Source organism: Strongylocentrotus purpuratus, unplaced genomic scaffold (genome assembly GCF_000002235.5).
Source record: "Strongylocentrotus purpuratus isolate Spur 01 unplaced genomic scaffold, Spur_5.0 spur5_scaffold_6, whole genome shotgun sequence".
NCBI classification, from domain to species: domain Eukaryota; kingdom Metazoa; phylum Echinodermata; class Echinoidea; order Camarodonta; family Strongylocentrotidae; genus Strongylocentrotus; species Strongylocentrotus purpuratus.
In genome coordinates, this window is record NW_022145612.1 from 42,429,542 (window position 1) to 42,441,276 (window position 11,735).

At 37.3% G+C, this 11,735-nt stretch overlaps 1 protein-coding gene across 1 annotated transcript; it reads left to right on the plus strand.

Annotated features, from left to right (window-relative positions):
- The first annotated feature begins 417 nt into the window (after nucleotides 1-417).
- Nucleotides 418-11,439, plus strand: LOC100888588 (centromere protein P). The gene is made up of 8 exons (XM_030973318.1): nucleotides 418-1,106; nucleotides 1,933-2,157; nucleotides 2,831-2,879; nucleotides 4,055-4,210; nucleotides 5,616-5,858; nucleotides 7,563-7,642; nucleotides 10,019-10,110; nucleotides 10,944-11,439. Exons 1-8 carry the CDS (start codon nucleotides 1,054-1,056, stop codon nucleotides 11,063-11,065), a joined length of 1,020 nt encoding a protein of 339 aa, XP_030829178.1. The 5' UTR covers nucleotides 418-1,053; the 3' UTR covers nucleotides 11,066-11,439.
- Nucleotides 11,440-11,735: the final 296 nt, after the last annotated feature.

Genomic DNA, 11,735 nt, shown 5'->3' on the forward strand with positions numbered 1-11,735 from the left:
ACCTTCGCAACGCAATTAACCGAATCCAAATGATTTGAATCCTATTTGAAAGCGAAGCCCAGATTTTGATTTTTTTTTTCTTCAACAAGGATTGAGGTTAATGATTGGATCCGCCTATGTAATTTAAAAAAAAAAGAAGCTAAATTGCCATCTTTTACATAACAGATACATGAAGATAGACCTCGGGGAAATCCCCGCGATCACATAAATATAGTCTTTGTTCTGGGCATTGTTCTTTCTTTATTTTATAAAATACATAATTGTTATTATTTTGCTCGGTTAAGATTGCTTAATTACGAAAAATTTATGAATCATTGTAAAACATCTTACTAGGAGTCTAAAGAGTCTATTATAAAGGAACGTATAGGGCCCGATAATATAGTTTTCATTGGTTTAAGTCTTGGATAAAGACTATTCTATTAACCGCGCGCGATTTCGCTTTTGAACAATTTCTGTTCTAACTTCTGAAGTTCTGGCTCAGTCTGTTGTAAATTCTGATATTCATTGTGTAACATACATTCTTTTGGAGACTACTACATCACTGACTACTTTGGATTAATTGATTGTTTTGTTCAAACAATTCAAGCGCTTTATTTTTCGAAGGAGGGACGATTTTTATTGCGAGTGACATGTCAGTATCTATTCTAGGGCGTAGCGGACCTTTCCGATATTCGTGCCCGACACTGTGGGTTGGCTGGACCTAGACTACCGCCTACCGGTATACCACTGCATGGGACTACTGGATCAGCGTCTCGAAGCTTTTTCTAGTCCCTGAGACCAGCGGAGCTGAGCTGAGGCTGAGACTGAGACAGATCTGCGGTTCAGTCTGAGTCCTGTCTATTGAAATGAAACATTGTCTGATGAGACCAAGCTGACTTGGCCACGAAAACAACTCAGTTAAACTTTAAAGTTATTTTGAATCTGACTTTAGAAAGTTAACAAAACTCGAGTCAATTCAACTAGCCAATCCCAGTCAGACAGAGTTGAACTTCAACTTACTAGTAGATCTACTATTTAATCTGAGATAAACTTTGTTCATTTAACGCTGTAAAAATGTTTTCTTCAGAAATGGATCCTCATGCCAATTTTGGGATATCTCTGCAAGGGTAAGTTTTTACAGACTTTAGTTTAGGTCTATCTTTTTATTTTAGAAGTAGCTACACTTCTTCTGCGACTATTCTTTTTTTGTGCCAGAATCAGATTTTATGAATTATGGGTTTGTGTCTTTGTTTTGTGAATAGCTCTGATCTATTCTTATCAGCATGATCAGATGTCCATGGTCCTTCCACTTTCAACATAATCAAGCTCACTTCAAGTTCAAGAATCAAGATCCAAATGTAGACTCTTGTGTTATTTCTTTTTCTTTTTACAATTCAAATTGATATGGCAAATTGTTTGAAGTGCTAATGACGTTAGATGTGCGAGGGGGTCTAATGATTCTAATCATTAGTATTTCTTGTATTTGAGATTATTTGTATTAAATTTTAGTTCAGGAATATATGTGTAGACCTACCGAAACTTCCTTTTCATTAAAAGAGTACATCTGGTCAATGTCTCACTAAACTGTCATAAGTATGCTGAGCTGAGCTGACGTCACTTTAATTAAATTAAAACATGTATATGTAACTAATGCAATTAACACACCTTTCAATGGGATGTCTGTGAACTTGTACTTATTTGGGTTTTGTGAAACGATGCCCTGGCAGCCCTGATGTTTGAATTTGGTAGACATTTTTTTTTTCTGGTCAAAGCAATTTGAAATAAGTCTACTACTAGTAATAAGGTCTACAGCAGCGTGCTGCCCAAATCCCTTTACTAGTATTACATGTGTACTTGAAAAAACGTGACAGTTTCTAAAAGGACAATATCCCTGTGAATACTTGTACTTTGAACCAATCTTTAGAATCTAATCACAATCTAATCTAAATACAGGTTACCTGAACTGGATGGTGGAGTAGAAGATAAGGGGAGAGGAGCACCATCAGGGGCTTCATTTGCAGGATCCAGATTCTCCATGGAGGAGCTAAAGAGCATGCAGGAGGCCTACATGGCGGAGGCAAAGAGATTACAAGAAGAGGTGAACGTCCTAGAAGATGACCTGGAAGGAGAAAACATGGCTGCCCTGAGTATACCAAGTGTGACATTAGATTTACTCAGGTAATATGGGCTGCCAAGTGAAAATGTGATGTTGCATAGAAAAACGCCATCATGTGTCCATATTTTTTACGGTCTCCATTGTGTTGTATCCAGGAAACATTACTTACGGGGGTTTAAAATAGCACCAAAAAAAAATCACCTTGCCGCTATGCGGCATTGTCATTGGGTCAACCCCCCCCCCCCCCCTTAGCAAAAAGCTAAATCCGCCCCTGTTGAATGTATGGTCTGAGATTTTTCCTTCCTCTTTTCTATAAAGAATGGACAGGCCAATAATTTCTTTTTGTTATATATTGCCAGCCTAATATTGCCTAACATCCTAAGTGCTAAATATATCCCAAGTTTTCTCTTTTAATGCAATCATTTTGTACTTTGCAGTAACCTATTTTTCACAAAAATTGTGTACCCGGTAAATTTATTGATTTTGATTTTTCTTGGGGGGGGGGGGGGTGATATGATTTCTCAAGTATTAAGATTAGAATATTATTTAAATTCACATAGAGACAGTAGTGTCCTGGTGTACATGAAATTATTATCACCTTTTATCCATTCTCTTTTCTTCTATACAAAAGGATATTTTTGACGTTATATTTCCATCTGTTTATTTGGATACAGAAGTTTAAACTTTTCCTGGTTTTAATTTATTTTTGTGAGTGTTTTTCATTTTGCTCTTCAGGGATATACTCAAAATGAATAATGAAGAAGAACAAGATATGCTTCGTATGGTAAGTGGTTTTATTTCATTTCATGATTTGTAAATATGAAGTGTATGAAAATTTGAACTGTGACCAACTCTTCTCGTCTTACTGATATGTTTTATTTTGTGGTCCTGTTGGTACTTTGTGCAGCTTTTAGTAGTATAATTGCAGAAGAGAAAGAGTATATCAGGTACAACATGATATTCGTTGATATGAGAGAACAACAAAAATTCCAATAAGACACTTGTAAAATGTAAAATAGAAAAAGTGTAATAGAAAGACATTTATGTCAGACAATATCAGTTCCTGGATTTCTTGTGAATTATGCTGCATTGTACATGTCAGAATCAGTATGCCTGCCAAAGAGAGTTTAGTATACAAATATGGACTGCTTTGAGGGGCACCGTTAGATTGCCCAAGGTAATCTCGAAAATGTACTTTGTCTTGAGATGAAGTCGAGGGACATAGTACAAATAATCCTTTTCTTTATTTTGCGTGTCTCACTGCGTGTATCCATTGTTAACTTCAGGGACCTGTTTCACAAAGCTTTTTTTCAATGACAATGACTAAAATCAGTGACAAATCTGCTGATAACCAATCAGAAGCAAGGATTTCAGTAGCTTATAACAAAAACTGTCATTTGTCACCGATGACAAGTTTTGTGAAACGCCCCCCAGGTGCAAGCATTGTGTCCTTGCATTGTACACACGATTAGACCAATCAGAGGCCTAGAATCTTGTTATGTGGTCCAGAGATGCCAACCTCTTGACACAAAAAAAACAGACTGAGTATCCTAAAAAATCAGATTTTCACTAAAACTTGACACTACCACTAGCCCATTGGTGCCGGGCCAGTAAAATTTCAGAAAAATGTTTTACTGGAAGTATGGTCAAGTAAAATGTTAGCTCTTTCATTAAAACTTAATGAGAAAATTGTAAAGCAAAGTTTTTGTTGGGGTTGCTGGGGTTTACTTGTACAAGTTTCTATGAGATTCCGCGGTTTTTATGGGGTTTTATGGATTTAAAATAATTATGTAAAAAAATGTATTAAAAAATATTTAAAAAATAAAAATAAAAAATCGTATTTTAAGAGGTGATATCGTATTATCGTATTTCACGCTTATTATCGTACTAGATACGATTTTATCGTACTAGTTGGCATCTCTGTACCATATATAATATTCTTTTATCTGCATATCACAGCATGAGATGCAGTCCAGTCTTAGTGGTGTCCAGCTGACGGATGCTACCACACAGGTAAGGAGTAACAACCCACACCGTACCGTCAGGTTACAGAGACTAGAAGGAAGCTGCTCGGGGCTTAAGTTTGCTGCTTCCTTTGAAGTGGAGGAAACCCTGGTAAGTCAAATCAAACTTGCTGGAGAGAAATATTAACATTTATTTGAATTCAAGACAGGAAATTCTATGTGGATAATCAAAATCTCCGCCCCCCCCCATTAAGTGTACATGTAATAACCAATCTGTTATGATGTGTTTTTGATAGAAAGGCCTTGTGTCATGCAAACCAATGAATGACTTCAAAAAAAGTGCCCTCATTTCTCCAAACGATTTCTTCTCCTGAATCAAATTGGGCTCTATGATATCAGGGAAAAAATTAATATTTATTTTTCGGGGGCTGCTTTTCAAGCTTGCCTGCATGAAATTAACACTCTAAAACTTGTTTTTGCATTGAACTCTATGCAAATTTACAGGGGCCCTTTTCTGATTTTGGGGGGCTCTCACTATGAATATGACTGACAAAGAAAGCAGACAAAATATACAGTTGCTCAGGTTGACAAAGGAACATCCCTTCACTGCTATTATGTAAAAATGTGTAGAACAGGTGTCACATGCATATTCACCTCTTCTACACATTTTTACATAATAGCAGTGAAGGGATGTTCCTTTGTCTACCTGAGGAACTGTATATTTTGTCCGCTTTCTTTGTCAGTGATGTTCATAGTGTCTTTTGGGCATTTCGGGAGCTATTTCACCCCGAGCCCCCGTGTATTTTTTCACTGTATGATATGCAGTTGAGTCTGCTTCAAGGAGTGGCCTGAATGATTTGCCCTATACATGCAATATGGTTTGTATATATGTCATCATCATCTAGTGCTGTCCCTTCGGAAGGGGTTGGCGGCTATGCATCTCCATCGCTTTCTGTCATGTACTCTTGTACTAACCTCTCCGTAGTTAAGACCAGTCCATTTCTTGACATCATCAAACCAAGTGATTCACTGTCTACCCTTTCTCACCCTCTACCATTCCTTCCAGCAAGTTCATCTGCAATTCTCCTCCTCTCATCACATGACCAACATAGGTACACTAGTTTTCTCTTCTGCACTGAGTTAATCAGTTTTCTCTATTTGTTTGCTCTGTTCAGGACTTTTTTGTTGCTAATTTTCATCACCCAGCTGATTTTTAGCATCCTGCGGAAACACCTCATTTCAAATGCTTCTAACTTTCGTTCTGTTTCTTTGCATAGAGTCCATGTTTCGACTCCATACAATGGAGTACTCCAGATGTAGCATTTACAGATCCTGCATCTCGGCTCAAAGTTTGTATTTGTTTTAAATCATGGTAATTCCACAGGGGCCCTTGTGAATTTAAGACCGTGATGCATTGCAAAGAGTAACTCCAGAAAGAGCCTGAATATAAGGGGAGAAGCTAGGCTACAGTTTGAACATTTGAGAAGAGTTTCATATTATTATTATGAAAACAATTACCAACCTATTTGTCTTACCAACTTACACCCTTATGATAGGTAAAACAAACTGCTGAAGAACAAGCAAATGCAGCCGAACTTCATGAGAAGGAGACCAATCCTGAGGTGAGGAAGGCTGTCATTCAGAATCTTGACCTGGAAGTAGATCCTTGTTGCCTGGGTGAGATGATGACCTTTCTAGCAGAGGCTGAGAAAGAGTGTGACCTGCAGCCGTTCCTGAGGGGATATGCTGACTATGCTAGGTGGTACCAGCATAGGATAAGGATCTACTCACATTTCAAGGTAACTAGTCCATAATCCTCAGCTTTATTTACACTGAGCGCAGAAATCATCAATTTTTCTGACATTCCAATGTTTCATCTGCAAACACGGCAACAACAAAATAATCAAAAATCCTCTTCTGGATTGTGTTTTTTTTTCAACGCTGGCAGGAATCAAAAGTGTTTGTTCAATTTTCATGAAGAGTAGACTTGGATTATAGATCACAAATTAATGTGAGATGTTTTGTAAATTGTTCATATTCAATTGAGTTATCAATCTTGGTACAAATTATAGTAAATATTTCTTCTGATGATTCTTAGTCAATATTCACTTCAAAATGCTGATTATATTCAGAGGACTTTATTTTTGGGGGCCTGCTAATGGGCCACCCTGCCTATAAATAATATCCCAACCTCAATTTTTCATCATATCGAATTGCGTAATGCAGGCGAGACCGCCGAGAGCGTTTCCCTTGTTTAGGACGCATAACTCTCCTTGCTTCCATGCATCCGCATGCAGAGCAGCAACAAGAGGGGCAAAGTCGGAATGAGCAATCACCAATGTTTTGTTACCGTTTTTTTCCAGTAGTTTAAAGGTACTATGTCCCATTTGCAGGCCAAAAAATGAAAAGGTTCAATTCCAACAGCATTTGAAAGACAATACCAATTTAGAACTTCCTTCAAAACGAAAAGGCTTGTAAATGTTTTGTTTGGGGGAAAAGAAAGACCATTAGTTGTCAAATCGGCTTAAGTGATTGCAATCACCTAAGTACATAGTCTGATTTTCAGACCCTTGTATCGAATGGTTGTACGTTTTGTGTTGCACAAAGATTCAATCAGTTTAATTGTGGCCATTACAAGAAGTGGGTTATTGATGTAGACAGATGCTCATGTACCTGTTACAGCTATTTTATGTATGTTATTACCAAAGATAAAGAGATGTCAGGTAGTCACCCGATAGTGTCTGATAGTGAAGTCTAGAAAGTAAATGGGTTACCTTGCATAATTTGAATACTATGACGCTGCTGACGTTTAAATTTCACAGATAGGACAAACATGACATATTCTTAACTCCTGCAAAGTTCTACAGAATTGATGTTGGCTGCAAAAGCGACATAGTATCTTAATTGCAGTCCAAACAATTGATAATTTTTCAAAATGGTGTTTGGGCTGTCGAAATGGGCCTCTATACTACTTTATGAAACACGTTGTTCCATATTATTATATAGTCAGTGCACTTTACATATACCACTACTTCTTGAAAACCATGAGCAAAACCTGTTGAATCTAACCCAGGTTAGTAGTAATCCAGTGGAAAGTATTCAAGATATATGGATCTTTACTAAAACATCACTACGGGCTCAGCGGTGTATTCCGTGGTTCTGTTTTTACTAAGATTGTCATGTATGTTTGATGATCGATGATTGTTTAACTTGATTGCTAAGAAAGCATGTGTATGCTTGTAAGTAAACAGCCAGGGGACTGACGGCTTTAAGTCCTTTCAGAGGGACCTGGCAAGGAGGATTAATGCCTTACCAAAGGGCATGCGTGCATTGACCCAGTTTCAGGACCACTGCTCTACCACTGAGCCATAGCCTCCCCAATGTTATAATCACTCACCAACTGTAAACCGTAAATCAAGTCTGTAACATAAAATTGCTATTCCACCAGTTACCTCACACAGCTTTCCCACTCAGTTATTCAAATTCTGTTTTGTATTTTTTAGAAAGAATATCCAGAGACAGTGAGCCTTCCAGATGGTCAAGATGGAGCAACCCTTCAGATTGTGTGTCCTCGGCAGAGGGGGTAAGTTTGTCCTCTGGTGGACTTCTTTGAAAGTTGAGCCACATTTGTGTGTTAAACTATTTGTTCTCTTATTCAGTGAAACTGCCTTGAGTGCTCCAATACTTAAAGATAAACTTGAGTTCTGGTAAAAAAGAAAATGAATTCTCACAGAATCTAACAAAACTTACAGTGAATGTTCAAAATTACAAATAAATGTCATGTGCCAAACAATTTGGGAAGAAAATGTATACTGGCTGAGTAATGACCATAGAAAGATAAGGAAATCAAGGTAGTACTAGCCCCAACACCATTTGTGTTGTTCCACATACATCTTTCTGTGTACAGTGATTGTTACTATACCAAGACTTGGCCAAATTTATGATGATTTTGATGACTCTGGAACCTTGCAGTACACACCAATACTTACATTAGGTATCACAGAAGAGCTGCATTGAGTGGGGACACGCAGAGCTCAACCACACAAATTCTCTCTTTATGAAGGAAGATTTTCATATAATGGAAACAATAAATATTATAAATTATATGTCTCTCGAAAGCTCAGGATTCTGTTTTTCATGTCATGTCATTTTCATCAAAATCCATCAATTACTTACGACACAGTTGCTTGTGATTTACCCTCTAATTCGTACCGTGTCACTTCGTTTGTCACCATTTTTATTTGATCGCTAATTTGCATCGCTAGTTTTAGCTCAATGCGCTTGAACGCCATTTGTCTTTGAGTTTTAAAAATCCACTGGTTGGAAAGAGTACATCTTAAGCTTTATTTTCATATAAAAAATGATGGGGGTAAGTTTCAGAGATCGTGAAAAATCAGAGTGAAAAGTTTGAAACAATTTTTCTATATCAGAAAAACATACTTTTAATTCAATTTAGATAATAGGAGAAAGAGAATTTACTTGAGAATACGATCATGTAAATATTAAGAATGACCGCTAAATGGCGCAAATCCGATGAATACAGCTGTACCCTGACACTATGAACATGACGGACAAAGAAAGCTGACAAAATATACAGTTCCTTAGGTAGACAAAGGAACATCCCTTCACTGCTATTATGTAAAAATGTGTAGAACAGGTGAATATGCATGTGACACCTGTTCTACACATTTTTACACAATAGCAGTGAAGGGATGTTCCTTTGTCTACCTGGACTTCTTGAAGAGTTTAGAGCCATTTTAAAAAGCCATTTAAAATTAATTTAAATGGATTTGATAGTTCAAACTTACAAAAATAATTAATCTATATATGTACCCCAGATATGCCGAAATTCAGCCCCTCTTGATAGATACTCTTAAATCTAGCTATGTTTCAAAACCCATGAAAACTTGTTCCGGCGATGCAAAAATAGCCATTTGTCACACGCATCAAAATGGGCTTCATATAATTATTTGAAAAATTCCACACAAAAAAATATTTGTCAAGAGAACCTGAAAAAAATAGGCATGTAGAAATCCATACAAAAAACAGATTTCTTGAAAAGAAAGGTGATTCATCAATTTTTTACAAAATTATATCACCTTGAAAATGGCTAATTGTCAGTTATAGCCTAATTACGCAAAATTTGACCATTTCGTCTCTTATGTAAGTGGCCGTATTTTCAAAAGTACTTATTCAAATTTGACAAATGAGGTATCAAAATTCTTCTTTTCATGTGCTCAAAAAAGAAACGGGGAGGGGAAATGAAATTTAGAAACTTTCAAAAGTTAGCTGTGATACCTACTTACATGCTATATGATCAACTTTTTCTGATCCGTTCCACACATTTTCTTTCACAATGTAATCGCATTACCAGAACTCACCTTTATCTTTAAACGTTGTTGTTTGCTCATAAATCAGTGACCATCTTTCTCTTATAAACATGAATCTCGATCCCTGCACATTGGTATTTCTCGATCACCCAGACATATAATACTAGATTCTTCTTCCTATTTCCCTTTCTATTTTTTCAGATGAGCACTGTGCTTCATGATACTAGAAACCTACAAAATTCATAACAAGATATTCATATTGCCAGCAAAAAATAAACCTCTGCAGATTTGAACGATATATAAAATACTTTACTTGTAAGCTGTATTAAAGTTCTGACCCTATCTGGACATCAGAATGACTGATTGTATTGTAAGAAACTTTACTTATGGGGCGTTAAAAAAAATAATATTGCATTGACTGTTTTAGAAGCTGCAGAATGTAACACTGTCTTTAACCCTTCATTTCATGTTCTCTCATAAATTTCAATCTCTCTATCCGCTCTACACTCAAGAGGACATCATACCGATATTAAGAGTTCAAAATAAATTTCATTTTCTTTATCTTTGGATTAGGATTCAGGTTATGAGTGTATCTGTAATCACACTTGTTTGAATTCTTTCTCTTTTAGAATCATCTACAGCATCACATGGAAGATAGACATAGCAAGGACTGGTAAATGCACACCAGAAGTCGGCTTATCGGTCAAATCAGCAAAAGAAGGTTAGTCAACTCGGTGTAAAACACGAATATTCTTAAAACCTTATTTGCCCTAATTCATAACAACAATTTAGCAACTCTGTGACATATTTTGTCAGCTCCTCTCCCATTACCCCTGAATTAAAAAACTTCAAAAATTCATATTTTCCCCATAAGAAAAGCTTGAAACGTTCAAGTTAGTCCAGCCTAATTGACCAACGATTATGTTAGGAAAGCATGCTTGACAAGTAAATGTTAGTCAAGATAAGCACCGTCTTGACTAACATTTGGCTTGTCAAGCAGATAGTCCATCCAAGTTTAAACTAGTCCATCCAAATGTATAAGCTAGTCCAGCGAGCATGACTAATGTCAAGCTAGTCCATCTAGTTAGTCTGGCAAGTCTGACTAATATCGTATCTAGTCCATCAGGTTAGTCTAGCAGGACTAATACACCCAGTTGGCCCTATTGTCCAAATTTAGATAAAAACTGAAAATGCATTGAAATTTTTTTTTTTAATAGTTCTTTTACAAGAATTTAACTCTCATCTCCTTGGCAATGTATACAAAATCTTTGTTCCTTGTGGTCCCCCTTCTTTCTGACAAAACGTGGGGGGGGGGGGGGACTTTGATATGATGTCCCCCCTATGGATAATTGAGGGGGGGGGACGTGTCCCACCTCTCTCCCCCCCCCCCCCCCAGGTTGACGCCCATGCCGGTAGTAGGTTTGAGCTTTTATACTTTTCTTCACAGATGACAAATTGTTGTGATCATGATATATTCACAATTTTTATGCTGCAATTAATATCTTCAATCTTGATATTTGCCATACCATATTCTGTGTATTTCAAACTTTTTAGTCTCCAAGTTGGACACCAAGAAGACACTGAACAGAGCTCCAGAAGAATTCAAGAACATGGTGGATACACTGGGAGTGGACAAAGCATTGGATACTTTCTTGAGGGCTATTGCTCTCCAATGAAACCTAGTGGGTTTTCCATTGGACATGACACTGTTAATACACTAACCATGTGACTCGGAGATGCATGTTTATTGACTACCGGTAATAAAAGCCTGCTGAATAAGATTTAAATATAGTTTTACACACATTTTTCATGGATTCCAGCTTGAGTTTTGGGGGATTATTATTCAATGGACTGATTGAAGGTTTTATATATATATATATATACAGGGCTGTCAACCCTCTCGCATTTGGAGGGAGTCTCACGCCACCATGCTCATTCTCCCGCCGTCCCACCAGCTACGGCCTTCCACACGCTCTCCCGCAATCTCCCGGTTTATGAAAAAACCTCCCGCCAGACGTGTAAAATGAACCAGCGTACTCGTATCGTACGGATTTTTAATTACTCAACATGGAGGGGGGGGGGGGGGGGGGGGGGGGGGGGGGGGGTGGGTAGGGAGCACTTCAATTTTGTTTTTCTTACTCAACACCCCCCCCCCTTCCCTGTTGAGCCCCCCCCCCCCCCCCCCCCAAAAAAAAAAAAAAATGCATACGATCTCCCTCAAAGCAGTTCCCCAAAGTTGACAGCCCTGTATATATATATATATATATCATAATGTTATTTGAAAAATTATTTTTAACAAAGCACTTAGCAAAGATTTATGCATTAAATTTGGTTACATTATGAAAA

Bases quoted from the DNA above. Each gene is read 5' to 3' on its own strand.
- LOC100888588 (XM_030973318.1), top strand. From the start codon at position 1,054: ATGTTTTCTTCAGAAATGGATCCTCATGCCAATTTTGGGATATCTCTG. The intron at 2,880-4,054 runs GTAAGTGGTTTT...TGCATATCACAG, and splicing joins AACAAGATATGCTTCGTATG to CATGAGATGCAGTCCAGTCT. The intron at 10,111-10,943 runs GTTAGTCAACTC...CAAACTTTTTAG, and splicing joins GGTCAAATCAGCAAAAGAAG to TCTCCAAGTTGGACACCAAG.